Source organism: Caretta caretta, chromosome 4 (assembly GCF_965140235.1).
Source record: "Caretta caretta isolate rCarCar2 chromosome 4, rCarCar1.hap1, whole genome shotgun sequence".
Classification (NCBI taxonomy): Eukaryota; Metazoa; Chordata; order Testudines; family Cheloniidae; genus Caretta; species Caretta caretta.
In genome coordinates this window covers 140,072,498-140,098,128 of record NC_134209.1, presented here as the reverse complement: position 1 = coordinate 140,098,128, position 25,631 = coordinate 140,072,498, and the positions used below count along the sequence as shown (strand labels likewise).

At 44.7% G+C, this 25,631-nt stretch overlaps 1 protein-coding gene across 2 annotated transcripts in view; it reads right to left on the bottom strand.

Moving 5' to 3' along the window:
- Positions 1-234: 234 nt before the first annotated feature.
- The window catches only part of SMYD1 (SET and MYND domain containing 1), a 51,065-nt gene continuing 25,668 nt past the window's right edge, over positions 235-25,631 (bottom strand). Inside the window, exons 4-10 of one of the 2 annotated variants that reach the window (XM_048849208.2) lie at positions 24,088-24,218; positions 19,668-19,706; positions 15,807-15,999; positions 8,852-8,944; positions 7,732-7,895; positions 5,153-5,321; positions 235-3,377 (exon numbers count right to left, since the gene is read on the bottom strand). In XM_048849208.2, coding sequence (XP_048705165.1) covers positions 3,219-3,377; positions 5,153-5,321; positions 7,732-7,895; positions 8,852-8,944; positions 15,807-15,999; positions 19,668-19,706; positions 24,088-24,218 — 948 coding nt within the window. In that variant the 3' untranslated portion in view covers positions 235-3,218. The remainder of the gene's footprint in view (positions 3,378-5,152; positions 5,322-7,731; positions 7,896-8,851; positions 8,945-15,806; positions 16,000-19,667; positions 19,707-24,087; positions 24,219-25,631) is intronic. The other variant, XM_048849209.2, reaches the window with a different exon arrangement.

The window sequence follows — 25,631 nt, the reverse complement described above, 5'->3', positions numbered from 1 at the left end:
AATGTAAAGTGGGCCCTATGGGACAGATTCTCATCTGCATTACACCCATTTTAATTTAGAGTAACTGCAGCAAAGTCAATGGATAATATGAGATAAGAACCTGGCCTTATTTCACTGGCCTATCTGGTCAGGAGTAATGAGAAACTTCTTGAATATGCCATTAATTTTATCTGCTACTCACCACTGAAGATTTGGAGAATTTGATTTCTGAAATACAGACAGACAGAAAACACCTTTTTGTTTAAAAATGCTGTTTCTAATGTATTTCCTTTTTAACATAAAACCGAAAGCCTCAGTGACATAACCTGCTAATGGCACTGTACAGAACCCAAACCAGTCCCAAGGATGATGTTAGCAGCATGGTCACGGTCTAGCATTCATTAACAGCGGATGAGAATTGTTTTGTAGGTGCATCTGTTGTAGAGCCTGAGTTACAGGAAGTTTTAAAGAGACACTGTGTTAATACACGCTGGGGCAAAGCTGGTTGTCAGATTGCTGTGCATCTTCCACAGCAGTGAAAATCAACACCACTTAACACCCTGCAAACATTATCTAATTGATCTTCCCAGCACTCCTGTGAGATGGGACTGGTATCCAATCAGACTCCAGGAGTTCAGTCTGTTTAGCAAAAAGAAAAGGAGTACTTGTGGCACCTTAGAGACTAACCAATTTATCTGAGCATGAGCTTTCGTGAGCTACAGCTCACTTCATCAGTTTAGCTTCATCAAGAGGAGGGTAAGTGGTGACTTGATCACAACCTGTGAGTACCTGCGTGGGCACTTCAATCTAGCAGACAAAGGTAGAACAAGGTTCACTGGCTGGAAGTTAAAGTTAGACAAATTCAGGCTATGAATTTGAGAGTAATTAACAGTTGGAACAACCAACCAAGGGTTTGGGGTGGATTCTCCATCAGTGGCAATTTTAAAATTAAGACTGGACATTTTTCTAAGAGACATGATCTAATTCAAACAGGAATTAATTCAGGGGAATCCTCTGCTTGTGCTATACAGGGGGTCAGACTAGATGAGCACAATGGTTCCTTTTGGCCTGGGAATCTATGAACCTACACTTTACAGATGGTGAACAAAAGAACATAAGAACGGCCATATTGGGTCAGTCCAATGTTCCATCTACCTCACAAGTACTCCTTGTCTTCTGATAGTGGCCAATGCCAGGTGCTTCAGAGGGAATGACCAGAACAGGGCAATCATCAAGTGATTCATCCCTTGTCGCTCATTCCCAGCTTCTGGCAGAGACTTAGGGACCCCCAGAGCATGGGGTTGCATTCCTGACTATCTTGGCTAATTGTCATTGATGGACCTATCCCCCATGAACTTATCTAATTCTCTTTTGAATCCAGTTATGGTTTTGGCCTGCACAACATCCCCTGGCAATGAGTTCCACAGGTTGACTGTGCGTTGTGTGAAGAATATTTCCTTTTGTTTGTTTTAAACCTGCTGCCTATTAAATGGTGGCACAGAAAGTCAAATACAAAGGTGAATCTAAACTGATGTAATCTAGATTTCTTTCCAGCTTCACCAGAGTTCACATTTTTTTAGCTGAAATTTAGACTCAACTCTGAACTTGGCTAGAGAGAGTAATTGACTTTACCAAAGTCAATGACAGAGGCGAGATTGGAACACAGATGATGCTGGCTCCCTTGCCCATTACACTAGACCATATTCCTTACCACCAGATAAGTCCAAGCTGAACTTGACATTTCTTGAATCAAAGCAAGTACGCAGGAAAGATATTGGCAACGACATCTGTCGTTCTCTTCCTAAAAGAATTGTCCTTCTACCCACTCCCCGCCCATCAGGGTTCAGTTCCTATGGCACATGAGCCTTAAAGCCACCCCCTGGCTATATACTACATTAGATCCATCTGTGGTACTCACTGCAGGACCCAGTTACACATACCTCATAAATTAACTTACACACCAGGCTTAAGCATGATTTAAATGCTCTTGTGTTGAAACAGGGTAAGCACGACACAGTTTGGTCGGCCAGCATGAAGGGGTCCAAAGCACATTAGAACACCGACGTTGCTCCAGCCCAGGTTGGGACTGGGAACTAAAGGAAGTAGGAGCAGTGAGGAGGACAACTCCCCATCCTCCACATCACTCCAGATGGGAGTTCCCACACTGTTGCCAAGGGAAGCAGTGTTTCCCCGCCACACCCTGCCCCATTGGTTGGTGTGATGGAAGCTCCCAATTCTCTTTCAATCTGCTTTGACCACTGGTTTGGACCAACACCAGAGCTCTATTTCTGATCAATGTTCTAACCTGCTTTAGAGACTAACCAATTTATTTGAGCGTAAGCTTTCGTGAGCTACAGCTCAGCATCCGATGAAGTGAGCTGTAGCTCACGAAAGCTTATGCTCAAATAAATTGGTTAGTCTCTAAGGTGCCACAAGTACTCCTTTTCTTTTTGCGAATACAGTCTAACACGGCTGTTACTCTGAAACCTAACCTGCTTTGACTTCATTCATGCTGAGATTTAAACCATTGTCTATGCACTTTTTACTTGGCAGGGCAATGTCAGCTGAGCCATTGTCACCCTAGTTTATATGGCCCTAATGGTACCTAAATTCTTCTACCGAAGGTAGGATCTCTAATTAATCTGCATACTGGTCACAGTACTGCCTAAAGTCTGCTCCATTCGGCAGGTTAGTTCCTACACTACAGAATCGTTTTTGAACTATAGAAAAATGGCAGGAAAAGTGTCTTTACTTAAAACTTCCTCAGTGCTAAATCCTAACAGCTTTCCTCAGTTTTCACTCAGTCCTCACACAGAAAAGACTCCCTTTGGGTCAAACACTGTCATCCATCCTCATTTTTACTGGGGTCTATCCCCATCCTCACTTGGGCAAGCACCTGCTGACTCCAGTGGATGTTTCGCTTGAGAAAGAACTGATTGAAAGTCTAAGTGAGGGACTTCAGGATTTGGCCTTATATGAAGAGAACTAGACCTAAAATGAATTATTGTGGAAGCGAAGCTATAATGACCTTTTTATTATTTGTGGAAACAAGATCTATTTCCTGTGAAATATTTCTTAGCTGATGCCCTGAGCTCCTGGAAGAATACTTGTCTCAGGAGATATAAGTGTTCTTAATTAGATAGCACGGTGCTTATTACAAATAACCTCTTCAGATTTGGAAGAAAAGGGTGGATGTTCTACCAGATGTGCAGGAATACAGATAACTGGAAGCTTTGGGGTTACTGTTTCGTGTGGAAGAGGCCCGATGAAGCTTCATTGGTGGGCTCAGGCATAACTTGGATCTTCTGGTTTTTCAGGGCTGCTTCTCTCATTTTGTAATACATGAACTCGTTCTGTTGGAACATGCGCAGCTCCATCTCCGACTGGACACGCATGACCTGCAGGGATGAAGGGCAGGCCAAGTGGTGAAAACTCTACAATATCTCTCAAAGTAAAGAAATAAAGTACCTTCTAAGGTAGGATAGTGGCCTCCTGCTCCCCAGTTCTGTTAGATGGCTGAACATCGGTGCCATCTAATGAGTATTCAGTGGCCCATGTGACAAGGGAGGATGACATCAGTCCAGTTCCATAACCTGTCCCTCATCCAGGAGGCCAAAGGCTGCCTAGACATAGAGACTCAGCTGCTCTCCCAAACCCAGTCATGGTCCCTCCTAGACCAGGCTGATTAGTGGTGAGGCAGTGTGGGGTAGATTGCACTGCCTGTCTGCTGTGGTTCTTCTGCAGACAAATACAGGTTCCCATTCCCAAAGTTGTCAACCCAGAGTTCTTCATGAGCACAAATTCACTGCCAGCGCTAGATTACAGGGCTGCCTCTGTGCCTGCACAGGCAGAGAAGGGGTGCTAAGGATTCCCTTTACACCCTTCTGCAGGCTAGCTGGCCTTGGATCCAGGCACACAAGGGTAAGTGGGTGCTGTGAGCCCACTGCTCTCCTCCTGGAGAAGCTCGGCAGGGAACAACAGGGAACGGGCAGAGCCTTGACTCCATCCTCCAGTACACCAGACAACTGAGCTAAGTCAGTGCGGGCAGGAAGAAAGGAGGCCTGTAATTTGCTGCTTCTGTAGGCCAGCAACAAATTACTATCCCGGGAGCAAAGGGAGAGCATATGTAACCCACACACCTCCTGGGTGTGGGGTTCTGTCCCATTGAGTGGCACCAAGACCACTTAGAGAGAGAGAGAAAATAAGCCTGCTCTACAGCCTTAGCTAAGGAGCCTATGGCTTTTGGGTCATGCAGTAGAGGTTCATGCACTAAGCTCCAGAGGTCCCAGGTTCGATCCCGCCCACCGAAGACTGGGGCCCGTCAGCGTTACAATGGAATGAAGTGGGTCACTAAAGGACAATTCTTTTCCTGGGAGAGCACAGCAACGCACTGCCCCTTATTATGGGCCGAGGAAATAAAATGCACATTTGGCAGTGGCTTTAGCCCTATACTACTGGGGCAGTTGCATAAAGACCTATGCATGTCTCTCTCTCTCTCTCACACACACACACATCCCTGACCTAGCAGTCACAGTGCCACCAGCCAAGTTCAGGTGAGGACATAGCTGGCAGGAGAACATGTCACTTCTCCAAAGGCACAGCAAAGCTTACATCCCGCTCTGTGGCTAATATAGAGGTAAGCGAAACAACTTCATCGGAAAATGTCACATTTTTCAGTTTCTCAACGCTGCATTTGGAAGTGAAACACTTTGTTTTGAATTGACAATTTTTTACTTAAAAATGTCAACTTTTAGTCCAAATGTCTGTTAGATATGAACATTTCGTTTCAAATCGACATTCCAAAATGAAATATTTCATTTCGAATCAACATCTTGTTTCAACATTTCCAATTTTTTATCGCTTTTCATTCCATGAAGGTTTTCAATACTGTATTTTGACTTATTCTCCCCATTTGGGATGAAAACCAATGTTAAAACGTTGGAATGTCCCAGAGGATAGGAATTCCATTTTCTAACCAGCTCCAGTATAATCTAATGGAAAACATATTAACATCACACTGCACGAAGCAAGCTTTATATGATCAGTTCCCAGCTTTTTAGGCATCTACTTCTACTGTTTATTTAAATTTAACTTTTCATATACAATGACAACAAACCAGATTACACAGACACATGTCAACGTAGGAACTGTCCAAGAGACGCTGGCCACCTACCTCCAGGTCTTTGGTGATTGGGTGGGTAGGTCCATGGGTCACCAGAAGAATAGCATAGGCTTTGCAGATCATGCCATGCCCTGCTTCAATGAGACTGGCATGCCAATGGGTCACTCCTGCCCGCATCACTGCCATCCCTAACTGCGCATTGTTGGGATGGTATATTTTCCTGGGAAAACATTGAGAAATTTCATTGTGGGGAGCGTCTAACTTTCCAAATAATACCTGAAAACACTGTTTACTGAGGGCCAGATTCTGTCACGCTTACTCACACTGAGCGGTACCTCAATCCATGAGTAGCCCCACTGAAATCAGTCGAACTGCTGGAAGTGGGAGCTACTACACGGTGTGGCAGAACCTGGCTGGGCAGGAACAACATGCTGACAGGGTCTGATACAGGCTCCGAAGGTTTGTAACACCACATTCCATCGATATAACTGCAATCAGGATCCGACGCTATGCCCCTAACATTGCAGTTCCAGCACAGTGAGCAATTGCTTGAAATTACGTTTAAACCTAACGCTTAGCTCTTATGTAACATTTTTCATTTGTGGATCACAAAGCACTTTGCAAAGGAAGGAAAGTATCATTGTCCCCATTTTACAGATGGGGACTCTGACTCACAGCAAGGTGAAATGACTTTCCCCATGTCACCTAGCAGATCAGCGGCAGAGACAGGACTTGAATGCAGGTTCTACTTCCAGGCTTATGACCCTTCCCCTGGACCACGCTGCCTCTCATCAAACAACAGTGGTGAAAGGCATTAAAATGAAACTGGACAAAATGGCAAACAGCACACTCCTGGGAACAATTCTTCTTTGAAGGGAGGATGAATTAGGTGATGCAATAGGCCTTTTCCACTTCTAATGTCTATGATTTTAAAACCTGTGATTTCTAAGAATCTGTGCTCACTTTATCATTTGAGCTACACTTAGCATGAGGGAGGAAAAACAGAAATTGGAGCGCCTTAGCCTGAACAGAATAAAACCCAATCCATAGCTTTCCTGGCTTTGCAGTAGAAACTTGGTTTACTCAGTAAAGAAGTAGCTACAGAGTGTGCAAAGGAGACAGCAATTTCCATCATGTATGATTGGGCTGTCCAAAAGGAGATCACATTAAAATTATCACAACATGGGGGAAGCGCCTGGATAAGATGCTGCTGGGCTGCTAAGATGGAAGGAAATTCTAGACGGTTTGAGGCTCTTTCTAGACCAACTGGGTGTTTCTGGCCAATCACCTCTTGATGGCCAACTGTTGGAAGGAAGGCAAGCAGCTTCCAGGTGGAGATGCCCCAGCAAAGCAAGAGACTATTTCACAATGGAAAATGTCAACAGCCAAAACAAAGTTGAATATATATTATTTCCAAAATGCCTGTCCCCTACCCCCGTCACTTGACTCCTTTAAAATGGGACTGGGCCAAGCCAGCTGCAGGGGGTCAGGAAGGGATTCTCCTCCTCCTCCCCCAGTGTATTCTGGGAGGGTTTTTTTTATCTTCTTCCTCTGAAGCTTCAAGGATGCCACAGGGGACACTGGGCGAGTTGGGCCAGGGCTCTGGGGTAGCATCAAGCATTTGCTCTCTCAAGTGCTTGGCTGACTGGTTCTTGCCGTCACGCACAGAGTCTAACTGATCACCATGTGTGTGGTCAGGAAGGAATTTTCTCCCAGGTTGGATTGGCAGGGACCTTGGGGATGTTGTGCCTTCCTCTGCAGCTGGGGATGCAGGTGACTTGCCAGGATTATCTGGGTGTATCTCATTTAATTATTTCCCTGCCATTGTGGGGGCCTTGGGCATGGGTGCACCTCAGTCCCTCCTGTTCTCTGCCTGTCGCACATAATACTCTAGTCTTCCATGGGTTTCATTTACTTTGGTCTGACTTCAGCTGTTGGGTTTAGTGTGCGAGTCCTGGGTGGGTGTTGGTGGTCTGTGCCATACAGGAGGTCACACTGGATGATCTAGTGGTCCCTTCTGGCCTTAAACACTGACTGTGACACTCAGGGATAAACTGCAAGGAACAGTTACTAGCAGGAGCAAGGCCTAGATGTGACCTGAAGTGTAAAGTAAAAGGGCAAGACAAAAATTTGCATTTGGGGACATCTGTGCAATCCACCAGCAGTTTTCTTATCACAGTAGCATCTCTTTACCAGTCAGAGATCACATTACAGGAGCACAGTGTGTTCTTTACATAATGATAGGTTTTCTCCATGTCTGCTTTCTCTGACACCATCTAAGCAGCTCTGGGCAGCTTCTCAGACAAAAGAGATGGGTTAATTAAACCTGTCCAGTTGCCCTCTGAAGTTATATGTAGACAAATTGAAAAATGATCCTGTTTTGGAGCTTCCCATTCACAAAGTGAGCAAAACTCTCTCTCTCTCTTTGGTGATAAAAGCAGGGCCTGATTCTGAGCTCAGTTATATAGGTTTTACACCAGTGTTGCTCCACTGACCTTAGTGGACTTACTCCTGTTTTACACCACTGTAAAGTGAGAGCAGAGTCAGGTCCAGATTCTTTGTAGAAATGTCTTAATTAAATTATTGAGTCAAAAAGAGCCACCATGAAAACGGGTGACTTGATCACATACATGTAACCATCAACCATCCTCTTCGCATAGCCTGCTGCTTCCTCGAACATCTGGAGGTAGGAGAGCACTTCCGAAGCGATGCTCAGGATCCTGAGCAGGTAGATGTTAGTGTCTCCCAGCACAGGCTCTTGTTTCTTCAGACACTCACGACAGAGCTTCACAACCTAGGCACCCATGAAAGGCAAATGAGTTCAAGAGAACGTCACAGCACCACCTGCCCTAGAATTGCACATCCGCCATGACAGAGCGCTGTATCTTGTATGGTTCACGTTTATCCTATTTGCTCAGTAGCTGCTCGCCAACTAGAGAGAGTCAGTCATAAACAAGCGAGGAAAGTAAGAGTGAAGGGTGCAAATGTAACCCACTGGTGAGTGAGTCACAGGTTTCCCCTTTGTCCCCATCTGCAAAGGACATGAGATTATTGCAGCCTCACCGAGGGAGTCTTGGCTCTTAGTTCATGCTTTTAGTTCTGGAGATCCCTAGTGTGTTGGCAAAGATGGCTGCCATCACACTAACTTCCCCACCTCACTAAAGGGCATCAGCAGAGAGATGGGACCAGATTGACACCAGCTCTGAACCTCTCACATGCTGGTGAAGGGTGGATCCAGTGTCATCCCTGGAGGTTCAGGCTCATCCTCTGTGAGATGGATCTGAGGAGAAGGACTGGATCTGATTCCCTTGGACTCTGGGGGAGTTTGGATCCACCCCAGAACCCTTGTGACTTGGTCCCATCCCTATTTTATTGCCATGGAGAGAGAAAAAGAGCACTCCAGTGAGATAGGCAGCCCCGGTGGAAGGATCACCCACTGCCAGGCTGTGGATAGAGAGGTGGAGGAGGCCAAGACGGGCAGAGGAGAATGAATGAGCCAGGGAGGAAGGAAGTGAACACTGGTGAATTAATTTCAGTGTATTCATTCGTTGTCTGCCCCATAAACACTGACATCAGCAAACTGACCCGTCAGCTTGAGTGTGCAACTAGTGCCCCTGTCTGCAGGACTGTTTCATTAATATGACAACACAAAGGCTGACTGAGTCTGCCCAGTGGCTTGGTGAGATCAGCTGCCTGCTTCCTTCCCCTGAAGTTCCACAGCAACGAGAGACCAAAGACACCGTGACTTACTTCGTGGTAGACCCCCTCGGATCGGGCCTTGCTGATCTTCTCCAGGGTGTCCTTGGAGAACTGGAGAACTTCCTTCACTACGTCTTGGGAGGGCTGGGGACAGCATTGGAAAGCTATTGAAACGAATTCACTTCTGAAGTTACACCCATGCTCCCCGGAATAAAACCAGCTGCCACACTGAGGTCCTGAAGCTTGCTACCATTGAACTCAATAGTAAAACTTCCACTGATTTCAATGGGAGCAGGATCAGCCCCTACCTGTACTAATCTACAGTGTCACTCAGTGCTGCTACTGAATAGATATGACCTGATTGTGCTCTCGCTGGGACGAGGGTGTAGCAGGGTAGGGGGACAGGAAGGGACCTGAGTGGTTTGGGTGGCTTGGTTTGGTTTGTTTGTTCCTGCAAAATGTCAGAAGTTAGTGACTGGCAATTGGGAGACTCTTGCAAACCTCACGGGGGAATGGAAGAGACTGAGCATGGGAGACAGAGAAGAGGCCGCCCTCAGTGGGGTTCCACGGAGCCAGGTACTGCATGTGCACAGCGTATGGCAGGATTGGGGCCATCGACTGAGACTTCCACAGAGTTCTACCAGGGAGGAATTTAACCCTTTATTTAATTTACATACTTGAAAAAATGTCAGCATTTGGGCCAAAACATGACTTCCCACCTGGCCTTAAAAGCTGGCCCCTTCCAGCTCTCCATGCTGGAATGACAGCTGCAAGCATTCCAAAACCACAAGTCAGGCCCCCAAAATATTGAGATTGTCATGAGATTTAAAAACTAATTAATGTTGGATTCTTTTTCTTTGCCTTCTGGTTTTTGAGTTTCTGGGGTTCCCACTTCTTTGAAATAAGAACATAAGAATGGCCATACTGGTCAGACCAAAGATGCATCTAGCCCAGTATCCTGTCTTCTGACAGTGACCAATGCCAGGTGCCCTAGAGGGGATGAACAGAACAGGGAATCATCAAGTGATCCATTCCCTGTTGTTCATTCCCAGCTTCTGGCAGACAGAGGCTCAGGACACCATCCATGCCCGTCCTGGCTAATAGCCATTGATGGACCTAGCCTCCATTAACTTATCTAGCTCTTTTTTGAACCCTGTTATAGTCTTGGCCTTCACAACATCCTCTGGCAAAGAGTTCCACAGGTTGACTGTGCGTTGTGTGAAGAAATACTTCCTTTTGTTTGTTTTAAACCTGCTGCCTATTAATTTCATTTGGTGACCCCTAGTTCTTGTGTTATTTACTCCTTCTCATAACACTTCCTTATTTACTTTCTCCACACCAGTCATGATTTTATAGACCTCTATCATATCGCTCCTTAGTCGTCTCTTTTCCAAGCTGAAAAGTGCTAGTCTTATTAATTTCTTCTCATATGGAAGCTGTTCCATACCCCTAATCATTTTTGTTGCCCTTTTCTGAACCTTTTCCAATTCCAACATATCTTTTTTGAGATGGGGAGACTACATCTGCACACATTATTCAAGATGTCGGTGTACCATGGATTTATATGGCAGCAATATAATATTTTCTGTCTTATTATTTATCCCTTTATTAAAGATTCCCAATATTCTGTTAGCTTTTTTTACTGCTGTTACACATAGAGTGGATGTTTTCAGAGAAACTATCCACAATGACTCAAAGATCTCTTTTTTGAGTGGTAAAACAGCTAATTTAGACTCCATCATTTTATACGTATAGTTGGGATTATGTTTTCCAGTGTGCATTATTTTGCATTTATCAACATTGAATTTCATCTGCCATTTTGTTGCCCAGTCACCCAGTTTTGAGAGATCCTTTTGTAGTCTTCGCAGTCTGCCTGGGACTTAACTATCTTGAGTAGTTTTGTATCATCTGAAAATTTTGCCACCTCACTGTTTACCCCTTTTCCCAGATCATTTATGAATATGTTGAATAGGACTGGGCCCAGTACAGGCCCCCTGGGGGACATGACTATTTACCTCTCTACATTCTGAAAACTGACCATTTATTCCTACCCTTTGTTTCCTATCTTTTAACCAGTTACCAGTCCATGAGAGGACCTTCCCTCTTACCCCACGACAGCTTACTCTGCTTAAGAGCCTTGTCAAAGACGGACCTTGTCAAAGGCTTTCTGAAAATCTAAGTACACTATATCCAATGGATTCCCTTTGTCCACATGCTTGTTGACCCCCTCAAAGAATTCTAGTAGATTGGTGAGGCATGATTTCCCTTTACAAAAACCATGTTGACTCTTCCTCAACAAACTATGTTCATCCATGTGTCTGACAATTTTGTACTTAATGATAGTTTCAGCCAGTTTGCCTGGTACTGAAGTCAGGCTTACTGGCCTGTAATTGCTGGGATCACCTCTGGAGCTCGTTTTAAAAATTGGCGTCACATTAGCTATCCTCCAGTCATTTGGTACAGAAGCTGATTTAAATGATAGGTTACAGACTACAGTTAGTAGTTCTGCAATTTCACATTTGAGTTCCTTGAGAACTCTTGGGTGAATACCATCTGGTCCTGGTGATTTATTACTGTTTAGTTTATCAATTTGTTCCAAAACCTCTTCTAATGACACCTCAATCTGGGACAGTTCCTCAGATCTGTCACCTAAAAAGAATGGCTCAGGTTTGGGAATCTCCCTCACATCCTCAGCCATGAAGACCGATATAAAGAATTCATTTAGTTTCTCCTCAATGGCCTTATCGTCCTTGAGTGCTCCTTTAGCATCTCGTTCATCCACTGGCCCCACTGGTTGTTTAGCAGGCTTCCTGAGTCTGATGTACTTTAAAAAAATTGCTATTACTTTTTGAGTCTTTAGCTAGCTGTTCTTCAAATTCTTTTTTGCCCTTCCTAATTATATTTTTACACTTCATTTCCCAAAGTTTATGCTCCTTTCTATTTTCCTCACTAGGATTTAACTTCCACTTTTTAAAGGATGCCTTTTTGCCTCTCACTGCTTCTTTTACTTTGTTGTTTAGCCACGGGGGCACTTTTTTGGTTCTCTTACTATGTTTTTTAATTTGGGGTATACATTTAAGTTGAGCCTCTATTATGGTGTCTTTAAAAAGTTTCCATGCACCTTGCAAGGATTTTACTTTCTGCACTGTACATTTTAATTTCTGTTTCACTTACTTCCTCATTTTTGTGTAGTCCTCCTTTCTGAAATTAAATGCTACAGTTTTCCCCACAATCACAAGGGCTAGAAATCTACTTTTTTTTTGTTTCTAAGGAAAGCTGAAGTTGTTTTATAATCACATGGTGCCCTGAGGTGGGGCTTAAAAAAAAACCAACCACCCTTTATTGTGAAATTCATGATAAAATTGACAACACTGTTATATGACCAAGAACCAAAGCAGTAATCCTGGGTTTGGACCTGAGGAATAGATTTTGATCCCTCCTGAAAGAGGAAGGGGTTTGGATTCAGTGCTCTAGGTTTGTCCTGTTGTTTGCTTTTAACATCTGGACTGTGGGAGGCTTGGGGAATCTTTGTGTTAGATTTTGCTAAATTTGTGAAGAAAGCCACCTGTGATCCTAATGACAGCCAGGCTAGAAAGGGCCCTGAAAGTTTACAATACAAGGAACAAGAATGGTCTTTTACTTGGAGCCTATATACAGAGTTATAGCTTAAAAGACTGAAATTACTGAAGGAAACCAGGTTTTAATATTTTAACCAGGGTTTAAGCCTGAATAGTGCTTTTGGGATAGGTCTACACTGCAGGTGAGAGCATGCCTCCCAGCCCAGGTAGACAGGCACATGCTAGCTCTGCTCAAACTCACACTAAAAACAACAGTATGGACATTGTGACACGGGCTAGCCACCGGAGTGTGGTCAGGGGGCCCAGGCAGGCTTGGACTCAGCCAGCCAGCTCATGCCACTACCTGTGCCTCAACAACCCACATGGCTATTTTTAGCATGCTAATTCAAGCAGAGCTAGCGTATGTCCTTTCTAGCCCAGTTGGGAATCACACCTCCCAGCTGCTGTGTAGACCTATTGGGGTCCTATCCTGTCCTGCAGACTTTGTTCAAAAAGAATTTTGATGTCAATGCAAGTTGTTTTGTCTGAGTAAGGGCACTGTCCTATATTGAGCACTTGAAATGTCACTTAAACAGTAGCAGCACATGCATGCGGGGCGGGGGGAAAGAGGGGTTATCCCATTTGCCTACATGAATTGTCAAATGAAAGCTGTTTCCTGCCTTCACTAAGAGCCTAATCCCGGTCCCACTGAAATCAATGGAAGCTTTGTCACTAATCTGAAGGGGTGAAGGATCAGAGAACGGAACGGCTGTCAAGTATGTAAACTGTCATTCCAGCATACATTCAGAGGGCATTTTCCATGCAGCTGTGAGGGCTGCTACTAACCGGGGACTGAGCCTGAATTCGGAGAATGTAGACAAGCTGGGCAGCAAGCAGGCACTGTCTCCTGTTAAGGTCAATACCAAGATTTATTACCTATGTATGGAGTGTATTTTTAATATGTAAAATCCCAGGCCTTGCATAGATACAGGGAGATTTTTCCATGAGGGCACTAAAAGATATGGAAAATATTCACCCTGAAAGTGACACACACTGACTGTGTGTACAGCAGATCCCCACTCATACACACACACAGAGACACACAAGCCCTCGCTGCTCACTAAGGCTCTGTCTACACTATGAGCAGCCGCAGAGGCCAGGCTGAGTATGAGCCCACCTGAAAACCAGTGGGTAGGTATTCAGTACAGCTAAACTGCGCCTCCACTCCTGTGTCAGTGTTTCCATGACTACAATGCTATTTTTACACATGCTACCTGGATAAGAACTAACAAGAGTATATGTACATGAGCAGGGGAATCGCATCCCCTCACTCCTTGTATCGATGTAGCCTAAAGGTTTAACAGCAGGTGCTGTAGAAAGATCTTATATTTCTGAAGACATTGCTGGAAGTGGTCCGACGCCACGGTGATAAGTGTGGTACAAGTGGCCACAGATACAGAATAAAGAGAGGTAACTTACTAGTACACGATGAATTACTATAGCAAATAATAGAAACTAAGCAACAGTTTAATTTGCAGTGGTCTCCCAGAAGTTAGTAGGAGTTACGGGCTGCATGCAGCCCTTACTCATGTGAGTAGTTCCTGTTTGTACAAGTAGTCCCTTGACTTCAATTAGGGCCTGATCCTGTAAACCTTTACTTGTGGGAGTAGTCCTAACAAAATCGAGTGCAAGACTCACATTGCAGGATCAAGCTTTTACTGATTCCAGGGATACTACTTGCATGAGTGCAAAGTTGCAGGACTAGGTCCTTAACGTAGTTCAGCTGTGATTTGATTTAGAGAGGAGCTGATCATTGTGTGAATAAAGCTAGCTCAGAAAGAGAACAGCAATCAAGGGAAAAAATTCCCACTTACATGTAATCAGGAGCTATCAGCACCGTCTCAAAGTAAAACAGCCTGTCAAGGAAAACAGCTTAATACCTACAAGACACCCCACAAAGTTGCCATGCTATCATAATCCATTCTTCCAAGAACTCGTGTGAAGCTGAATAATAAACAAATACAAGTCACTATGCTTCTGCACAAAAGATAAATAGCCTGTCGTGTGAACTCCCCACAGAGAATTGACCCAATGCGGTCACCCACAAAGACCTATCCAGAGGTTCTCACAACAATTTTTTTGGTGGCCTCAAAGTGCGGCCACCAACTCTTGCTGGTGGTCACTCAGACAATTTTTCCTAAAATACTTAATTAACTTTATGAAAAACAAATAAATATGCACATATACATGTCCAAATCATAGCAACTTATTTATTTACATTCAGAATAAGAAGCAATGGTCTCAAGTTGCAGTGGGGGAGGTCTAGGTTGGATATTAGGAAACACTATTTCACAAGGAGGGTGGTGAAGCACTGGAATGGATTACCTAGGGTGGTGGTGGAATCTCCATCCTTAGAGGTTTTTAAAGCCCAGTTTGACAGAGCCCTGGCTGGGATGATTTAGTTGGGGTTGGTCCTGCTTTGAGCAGGGGATTGGACTAGATGACCTCCTGAGGTCTCTTCCAACCCTAATATTCTATGATTCGATGTAGGGGTTTTTTGCAGACTCAATAATAAAAATAATGTAAGTTGTCTCTATTCTTTACTGGACCTAAACAGAATAGAAACACAAATATAGGGGCTTTACATGTTCTTGTTCTTTTTTTTAATTATTGTTTCTTTTGCTTATTTTGGTTGCTTTTTTTAGACTTACTAGCTAGTAAGTCTGCTTCTGTGAAAAGTGATATTTGTACGTTTGTTAATATCACTTTTCACAGCAGCAGACTTGTTAGCTAGCAGGGAGGCAGTGAAAGTGATATTGACAAATATTCAAATATCACTTTTCACAGCAGACTTACTCAGCCCTGGCAAGCTGGGGCACAAATTAAGCCTTGGATGAGGAGGTGAGTAGGGAGGCAGCAGGGGCGATGAGGGGGGTGATAAGCTTGGGGATAGAGTCTTGCAGCCGGGGGATGGAGCCCGCCGCAGTGCAGCCAAAGCCTGGAGCTCAAAGCCCCACAGTCAGAGCAAGTGGCAGGAGCCCACTGCTGCGGAGCTGGACCCTGCCATCCGCCACCCCAGCGCTGAAGCCAGAAGCCTGAGTCCCACCTCCCCCGGGAAGGTGGGGAATTCACACTGGCTGTCTGCTCCTCCAATGCTTGTGGCTCCAGAGGAGGCCAGGGCCCATCCCCTCCTGGCAGCCCCAGAGGAGGGACTGCTGCTTTGCCCCTTCCCCCAGTCACTACCCAAGAAAAGCCCCTGGCAGCCGAAACGCTGACCTAGACCCCGTGTTTGTAACCAGGGAAACTTCCTTTTAACCTGCTTGGGATAGCTCTGGCCTACCCTGTCTCCTATTGCCTGGGCGGTAGCCCCTCTTGTCTGCTGCAATACAAATAGTAAAGAAGAAGCATCGCCCCATGACTGAGAGCAGCTAACAAAGTCAGTGAAGTACCTTGTTTTCACCTTCTTTTACAGCCAGCATCAGATCATCTTTGATCCCTTTCTGGCAGTGCTCACACGTGCAGCGAAAATAGTACTGCTTCTGGAGCTGCTGCCTCCGCTCTTCGCTGACGTTGAGGAAATCAACATAGGAGACAGTCAGCTCTTCCCCCGGTGAGACTTTGCCCAGCGCACGCAGCTCGATTCTGGTGTCAGACAAGAAGAGATGTGGAATTAGACAGTGACATCTCAAGTCCAGGACACTGTTTGTAAAACTGAAAGGGACAATTTCCACTAAAGATCCTGCCTCCGGTAGGCAAACTGTTGTCTTAAAGAACCACTTGAACCCTTCGAATGCTGAAGAAAATACACAGCTGTGCAGCACTTCAGCTATTCTAACGCCCACTACAAAACGCCTCGTCCAAACCCTTCGCCACCTCTTGCCCCTCCCTCTGTCCCAACCAGAAGTTCACTTGAAAGTAGTAAATGAACTGTGATCTTCAGATCTGGATCTGCTTATATAGTTTGGGGCTGAATCTAAGATACAAACTTTTATTATGTTTAAGGGGAGCTGGATGTGGGTCTTTGGTTCCGGGCCATTGATGTGTCCCAGTTTACTGATGAATCTCCTCAGATGAAGGCACCGATGCTTGATAGTACACGGCTACCACTGAAATTAGCCTTTCTGATCCTGTCTGCCCCATGTGAATATTCACAAAGCATTGACTAAACTGCCTCCCCACCCCACCCCACCCTGGCCAAACTGGACTCAGTGTAAAACTTGGGGTGGATCCCTGAAAGGTGGGAGACTCTTTGTTTTTTCCAAAGCCCTGGATCAGGAATCTGAAAGTGACTTCTCCACGTCGCTTCACCCATCTCTACTCAAAGATTTGGCAAACCCTTCAGTGAAGATGGCCATGCTTCAAATGTACAGTGAGGCCAATCCCGCATGCGCTTCAGGTTTCCTAACAAAACTGTCCCATGTCTCTAACTGCCAGCGTGTTACTATTGTCTTCACTGACCATTCAGAAAATACCAATTGCTACTACAGTACTGTGGTGAAAGCTGTGGGATGATGCCAGACCACCCCCTTAAAGAGCCAGTACTTTGCATCATCATTTCATCCCCTACCATGTGTTTAAAAGACCCGGGATACTCAAAAGTCCACCATAGTTTGTTTCACTGGAGCAGGCCAAATTCTCTTCTGCTTTACACTGGTACAAACCCCACTGAAGTTAACAGGCTGCATTGGTGTGAGTGAGAGGAGAATTTAGCCCAGCTGTGGGGTTACTATCTAAGGTGGGGAAAGCTCCACCAAGTGACTGTAAATAAGGCCCTTGGAGATGGTTAAAAGTACTAGGTTGTTTTTATATATATATATCTCCTTTATTCTACCCTTTTTGACCCTTCTCCCCATCCACCTATTAGCAACTCTGGCCATCCTTAGCACTAGATCACTACATTTTTGGGAACAGAGCCCCAGTTAGCAAGCAAAATGTATTTGTGCATAGCTAAGCATGCTTACATATCAGCAAGATGGAGCTAGTCCAGTGACCGGATCTACAGTACATTTTACCCTGTTTTAATCTATCGCCATGCTCCCAATCCTGCTCTGACTCAGCTGGTTAGTTGCATGACCCATCAAGGGCTGCGTACCTCTCTACGAGGCCTGGGGATCTGTAGCGAATGAAGTCTATTCTTCAGCAAATCATGTCCAGAGAACCCCCAGCTGCCAGAGCAGGATAAAGCACTATCGGGAGTGTTCACTGCCTTGAGAGCAGCCGTAATTAAATTAGTTTGTAAACGGCAGAGCTAAATGGAGCAGCACACCAAACCTGAGCGGGAGGAAGGTGGGGCCGTGGGAACTGAAACAATTCAAACAATTATCCTCTTTTAGTAAAGATTTGAGCCTGCTCCTATTGAAGTCAATAGCAAAATTCCCACTGACTTCAGTAGAACAGGGTAGGTCATATGAGAACTCCTCGCTTTCATTTAAACAGTGGCACCTAAGGCAAATACAGCCAAAAGCATACCTGGAGAATTTTCAAGGGATGGAGCAAATCTACTTCAGTGATTTTCATTACTGCATTTTTCCAAGAAGATGAAGATTTGCAGAGGATAACTATGTTTGACCATAACTATGCAGGGATTGCCATCTTGAATCTCTCAGCCATAAAATTCTAGGGCTGCTACCTAAGTTACTCATCCTGTGAAGCTGGCCCTGACCACCTGTTGGCATTAGATTATATCAGCAGGCTCCTTCAGACTAGACTCACCACTGAACATGCCGTCAAAAAGGACAGCTATTAGTTATGTCACGAGAAAGTACTACATATACATAGAGTAAGATGCAACCAGCTGTGAGTCTAAGGAGAAAAATGCATCAGGTACAGTATCCATGGTGAAGGTTTACATATATGCACATCCCTTTTCAGACTTAGTGGGGCCTTATCTAGGGCCTTTCATAAACTTAGAGAAACAAAATCAAGCTTTTGAACTCTGATGGTGCTTTGGTAGCCCAAGCACAGTAGAGGTTTAGATATTTTTAACCAGCCAGCCGTACCATAGAAGGAACTGGCAACATTTTAGGGGAAAAAAGAAATACAAGGAATTGTTTGGAACTATACAGTTACAGGGACACTCTCTGCTTGATAAGGGCTCAAAACAAGGTTTTTACAAGACTTTAAGATCAACAAAACTGCTCCCATGACCTTCCCTTCTTCCGCCAAAATTCCAATGAACTTGCAGTGTTTATACCTGGAGCATTGCCCCAGTGTGCTGACACAAAACAGCCAGAAAGTGAAGTTGACCAGATATAATGTCTGTAAACAAACATGAAACTCACTAGTCTATTTTCATGGAAATACATTGAGGACACAAACAACATTAATGGTGAAAATCATTTTAAAATATTTCAGTTCTAATTTATGACAATGCATTGCCTGCTTGTTTTGCATGCAGATCCTATTGAATCCAATGGAGCTATGCTGGTTTACATATGTTGAGACTCTGGATCCTATATGTTAAGACCAAGGCTTTGGAGCAGAGCCCGCGGAGCAGCTCCAGAGCAGTGGAGCTGCAGGTTTTTGCCTGGAGCTGGAGCGGAGCCGGAGCACAGCTCCAAAGCCCTGGTTAAGACAACAGTGTCCCTTTAAACTAAACAGATTGCAATATATCAAGTGCAATGAGGTAACCAGAGAATTTAAAAAACGAAATACACCTTTAAAAATCCTTTTAAAACACCACACAGAAAAATATTTTGAACAGCTAACAGTGGCATCATAAAAAGGCATAACAAGAACAACTGTAAAGGTAAAAATGGATGACATCTAAATCTCAGTGTGTTGCCACTGTAATCAGTGCATCCAGAGGGAACTCTTTGTTACAAAGAAACACAGAGTATTTAGTTTGTCAGTAATGCAATCACTTCTCATCTCATAATAAACCAGGTTTTATTGCAATTATTTGGGGCTGGGCAAGGTTAGCGAGGCCTTGTTGGACTTTCATGCCCTTGCTGTAGTTGAGAGAACAGGAGTGAAGAGTGCAGAAGGCAAATACAGAAGGAGGGCAGGGGAAGGAAGGAATGAGGAGACAGAGAGGGCATTAACAAGTGGCAGGTCTAAGCATACTGAATAATGTCAGCTTTTATTTTAATCTACTACAAAATGCAGAGGTTACAAAGCGAGGCTTCGGGTTTAGTGGGGCTTTACACATGGGGGTGAAAAAACATTTACATTCCGACAGTGGGAAGAGTGAAACTATTCACAAACGGAGGCAACTTCAAGCCTCATCATTGTCACTTATGGCTTTTAGTTAACACAGGGTCAGAGGGGAAGGTCAAAGGGGAAGGATTATGCTTACAACACCAACCCACCTCATCTGTGTGTGGAACATTGATCTTACAGCCTCATGACTGAAAGACAAAACAAACATCTGCAGTTTACACAGGTACACGTACGACACAAGCAAAATGGAATCAGCACATACAGTATATGGCACATTCGTTGCTCACAGTCCGGGGGACATACAGAGGCCCCAGAGACAGACAGTTGCAGGGTGGAGTCTGAAGTGATGTAGCTCTCTGCTGTCACTATACAGCAGCTGTAACCAAATCGGCCATCGGTGGCCCGGGTAGGTTGACCGGACGTCAGGACTGTCCTGATTTTTAGTTCTTTGTCTCGCGTCCCGACTGATGCAAGGTCGGGACGCCATTTGTCCCGATATTGCGGCTTTGGCTGCTCCAGCTGCCTTTTTTTTTTTTTTTTTTTTTGCTCCCCCCATGCGTCTCTATATTTTGTCCATTTCATCTGGTCACCCTAGGCCCAGGGCAATTTCAGCTGGCAGCTGTCCTGGCACTGTGACTTAAGGAGCATTCTGCACAAGAGTGCATGTGAGTGTCAAGGGGAAATCAGCTCTGTTTGCAGTTAGTTTAGCCACCGACAGGTGTTATCTGCAAGGAACTGGGCATATATGGATAACCTGGATGAGAGAGACTCATGTTTTGCTACATTATGAAAAGAATGGATCTGATTTTTTTTCCATAAATCATGAATCACTCCATTGACACCAATAGATATGCACTGGCTTAAAACCACCGTGAAAGGAAAATTAGCCCCAGCTATTAGAAACATAGAAATGATCATATCTGATCAGCCTCATTAAAAATAATGGCAAAATACCCATTGACTTTCATGGGAGCAGGCCCCATTACCTATTTCGGGTTTCAGAGGAAGACAAGAAACTGCCATAATGCACCTGGCCAATTGCAAGAGGGGTGGAGAGTGTCTTTCCTGACTCCCGCAAGTGGTCAGCAGATGTCCTGAACATGATATTTGTTCACTTGTTTACCCACTTTGCAAGTCTTGGTAAATTCATTGCGGGGGGAAACTGTGCATAGAGATCTGGAGAATACCAGTGTCTGGGACATTTTCTTTGAGAGGGGATTTGGGAGAGCAGTAACTAACCAGATAATATATCATCTGGAAAGTCATGATTTAAACCATCTTAAATGTATGACTTTTCATGGAGAAAAACCCTCCACATTTTCCAGGGAAGTTAATTCTGAAACTCAGCTGAAGCTGCCAGCTGTAGTGCCCCTTGGTTTGCCATATGAACACTGGTTTCCTAAGCACTGAACTGAGACCTCCAACTCACTCCACACAGGGCCCTGGACATTTAGAACTAAAATAGTAATAGGCCTCAGGACACATGAGAAACAGCAATGTTCAAAGCAAAGGAGCAGATTCTAAGCTCAGACATGTGGTGGGCGTTGATGTGTGTGTCTATGTAACGGATTGCCAGTGTGCTCGCACATTTTGGAGCAACTCCTTCCTCAGCACAGCCCAGAGTATGGGAGCCCAGGAGACCTTGTCTGCGGCAGAACCTCACTTATGCCACAATACAGAGGGGCAGGCTCTGGTGAGCCCATGGGGCAAGTGCACTTCCCCTGTGCCTTGCAGAGGCCAGCTCCAGAAGGAGTCCTTGCCCATGGCTGCACAGTCAGCATTTTGGATCAGGGTGAGGGGATCAGTTGTCACATGAATTCTTGGGCTATCCCTCTGAATGGAGAGGGATGTATGGAAGCTGGTCCTACACCTGTGGCTGGAGTAGCAAGCGTAGAGACGCTCCACTGCCATCCTGGGGGCAGAGAGGAAAAGTTCCTGCAGCCCAGACCCTAGGTAGATCTGCAGCGTGCAGCCCAGGTCTCTGCAGCTGTGTCATGTGGCAATGGCATATAATCACAGAAGGAGTCACTTTCTTGAACAAGGACATTTATTAGGAGCAGGGAAACAGTGTTGTCCTGAAATCTACTCTTTCTTTGTTTCCCTGGAGAGTGTCTGCCTCAGAACATCCCCAGCCCTCTTCCTGCCACAGATTTAAGAAACAATGCATGTACCCTCATTCATGGGGGAGTATGTGGGGTATATGCACAATAGTGGAGTCCTAAAGAAATAAGCCAGTGTTTGCCACACATATGAGATGAGAATGCAGCTCAAAATGGTCTCCATCTTTTGAAGGCAAACACTTGACATGACAGATAGCACTGTAAGTAACCCAGGCCTGGTGTGCAGTGCCTATTGAAAGTGAACTGAAATGCCTTTTTAAAAAAATAACCAAATGGTTTAAATTCAGTAACAGAATGTGTCTACGGGCATACCAACTTAAAATAAACATACTGCCAAATAAACAAAACTATCAATAACTCCCCTACATAGCTGCCAAAGAGCCAAGATCAGATGTGAGAGCTGTTGACCTCACTACTTCACTATCTATCTAGGTTCTTATACAGTCCCATCGCCATGACATAGGTCTGATCCAAAGCCCTCTGAAATCAATTAAAAGACTCCCATTGACATGAGAGTCTTTGGATCAGGCCCTATCTCCCCAAATCTAACAGTTACAAAGCAGTTTCCTGCTCTTTTCTCATTCCCCACTGATGGGCGTAGAAGCTTGAATGGTCGGTAGATGCTGCGAGGGTTTCAATCCGATTCCTGGCACCCCTTAAGCTCCCTGTTTTGGTGCATGAGGAAGATAATTAAGAGGACACTGTTGGGTTGATTTAGGCCCAACATTTAGTTTTTGTGAGAACAAGATGTGACAAACCCTACAAACGATACAGATGTTCTGAGGTTTTCTTATTTTAATTAAAGTGACAGCAGTTTTTGCTCAGATTTATACACTGTGTACCAGATCCCCAGCTAGTGTAACTTAGCATAAGTCAGTGTAAGTCAGTGGAGCAATGCCCATTCACACCAGCTGAGGATCTGGCCTTCCTTGTATGTTAAAATCTGCGGGCATGATCCCAAGAGGTTTCTGAACACACACACACACACACCCCTTTGACTTGGCTGGACAAATGTTCTGGCAGCTGGCAACCTACCAGCCCTGTCCAACTGGTCTGCTGGTGCTGTTTTCCACTGTAACTTGCACAATCCCTTTCAGCCTCAGCTGTTATCTTTAAGTAACCTCAGGAGGAATTGTGGGTGCTCAGCACCATATTTGCATGGGGGTCTCAGCTCACATACGTCAGTCACAATTTATATTAAGGTTCCATTTATAAATGGTTTATTAAGGGTTAATAAATGATTACTAGATATTATAAGCATGCCAGCCACATGAGTATGCTGTGTTATAGATGGTTGTAAACTCATCAAGGTATTATAAGTGGTTACAAGCCACAGTTCTAAGCAACCTATTGACCTGGACTCTTATAACAATTACTTTACCATAATCATCCATTAACTGTAAATTATTTCTAAGTGGAACCTTACTCCAGCGAGAAACTGCTGAATTGGAATTCATTTGCAAATTGGATACTATTAATTTAGGCTTAAATAGAGACTGGGAGTGGCTAAGTCATTATGCAAGGTAGCCTGTTTCCTCTTGTTTTTTCCTACCCCCCCCCCCCCAGATGTTCTGGTTTAACTTAGATTTAAACTTGGAGAGTGGTCAGTTTAGATGAGCTATTACCAGCAGGAGAGTGAGTTTGTGTGTGTATGGGGGTGGGGGGGATGTGAGAAAACCTGGATCTATGCAGGAAATAGCCCGACTTGATTATGTAAAGAGTTGTCACTTTGGATGGGCTATCACCAGCAGGAGAGTGAATTTGTGTGGGGGGGTGGAGGGTGAGAAAACCTGGATTTGTGCTGGAAATGGCCCACCTGTTGATCACTTTAGATAAGCTATTACCAGCAGGACAGTGGGGTGGGAGGAGGTATTGTTTCATATTCTCTGTGTGTATATAAAGTCTGCTGCAGTTTCCACGGTATGCATCCGATGAAGTGAGCTGTAGCTCACGAAAGCTTATGCTCAAATAAATTGGTTAGTCTCTAAGGTGCCACAAGTCCTCCTTTTCTTTTTGCGAATACAGACTAACACGGCTGTTCCTCTGAAACCTGTTAATATAAAGTGTAACCCATATGTCTTGTTACTATTTTACTCCATTTGAGTGTTATGAGCCTGATCCAAAGCCCACTAAAATCAATTGAAACACTGGCTTCAATGGGTTTGGACCAAGCCTTCTAGGTGTCTTTTGCGTATTTGTTTTGTGCACCAAAAAACAATAAGAACAAGAACAACAACAACAAAAGACAGAAAAAGCAGCAGCTCGCCACTAAGGGGTTTGGCTTTCCTGCGTCTAATATTTTGTTTTCCACAAACAAGCCAGAAAAAGAGGAAACCAAGGGACTTTCTCCCTAGGTGCACAATGCGAGGCTTGGAACCAACTCTGGGAAATGAGTCAAGCATTGGGGCCGACGTCTCCCCCCTGTCCCTTAGATTGGAAATGTACTCACTTGCCGTTGTTGAATATGACAGTGCAATTAGGCCAGCAGTCATGGTTCACCAGGCAGAGATTGGGGAAGACGCCCACGCCAACAGCCTGCAGTCCCCTTTGGTCACTCAGGGTGAAGCCATTGCAGTTTATCTAGGCCGCAAAACATAGGCAAAAAAAGTGTTAGTGGAGGAGAATAATGGTGAAATCTTGGCCTTATTGAATTCAACGGGTGTTTTGCCATTGACTTCACTGAGGCCCAGATAGCACCCTAGATTTTAGAATACTTTCCACTGATTCTTCATAAAATGTATATTTTCTGTGCTCTAGGCATAGGGGCGTGGTCTTCAAATTTTGGGAACAAGGGAGAGATACACACATGGAGTGCTAGAAACAGCATCCTTTAGCCTGGACAAAGCAAGAGAAAGTTCACAATGCAGAACTCTAGCAGATAGACTGCATGATCTAATGAGCAGAGCAGAGCAAATATTGCAAAACACTGTCTGCTAACATTTATTCCCATTTTTAAATGTTGTTGCTTTGAGCGTGTTCAAGCCCCTTTTGTGTTCACTTTTTGCAAATATTCCAGCAAACAAGTCTCATGGGGAAAGGGACTTTTAAGCAATTTGTGCAGAATAGTCACAGGAAGCAAATTCCAAATTTGTGAGAGTATCTGTGTCAACCTAATTCTACATGCCACCCTCACCCAATCTGAGAACACGTGACCTATGCATCCAAATAAAAATAACACCATTTGTAATGGCTTTCGCCTATCGCATCCTGGCAACTCCCAAATGACCAACAAACTGAGAACTATTTGCAGTCATTATTCAGGGACTAATTTCAGTAACAAAAAACATAGACGTTCCTGTCAACTGCTAGAAATGGCCCACCTTGATTATCACTACAAAAGGTTTTCTTCCCCGTGTCCCCCCACTCCCCCACTCCCGCTCTCTTGCCGGTATTAGCTCATCTTAAGTGATCACTCTCCTTACAGTGTGTATGATAACACCCATTGTTTCATGTTCTCTGTGTATATAAATCTCCCCACTGTATTTTCCACTGAATGCATCTGACGAAGTGAGCTGTAGCGAATACAGACTAACACGGCCGCTACTCTGAAACCAAAAAAAACATAAGGTGTTCTCAGACAATTCAGAGACAGAAAAGGAGCGGAAATCTGTCAAATGAACTGTTCACTAGGAAATAATTCACTCAACTACAATCTGTTTTATTTCCTTTCCTGGCCTCCCTGACCCTATCCTCCAGCCAAGGACTAGCAGAGCATAGTCTAGCAGTTAGCAGAGGTGAGAGCGAGTCTGGACTCTGTAATTCCTGGCTCTGCCACTGACCCATTGGACACGTTCCCTCTGCTGGAGCAGCACAGAGGGAGCAGAGACTGGCTGCATCCCCCTAGCTGGGGATTCCCCCAGCAGGCTGAGAGTCAGCATAGCCAATTCCTATGCAACCCTCCCATCAGCCCCTGGTGCAGGGAGAAGGAATCACTGGAGCACACTCTATGCATCTAGCCTCAGCTGGCGATGGTTCTTTGGGACTGTTGCCCAC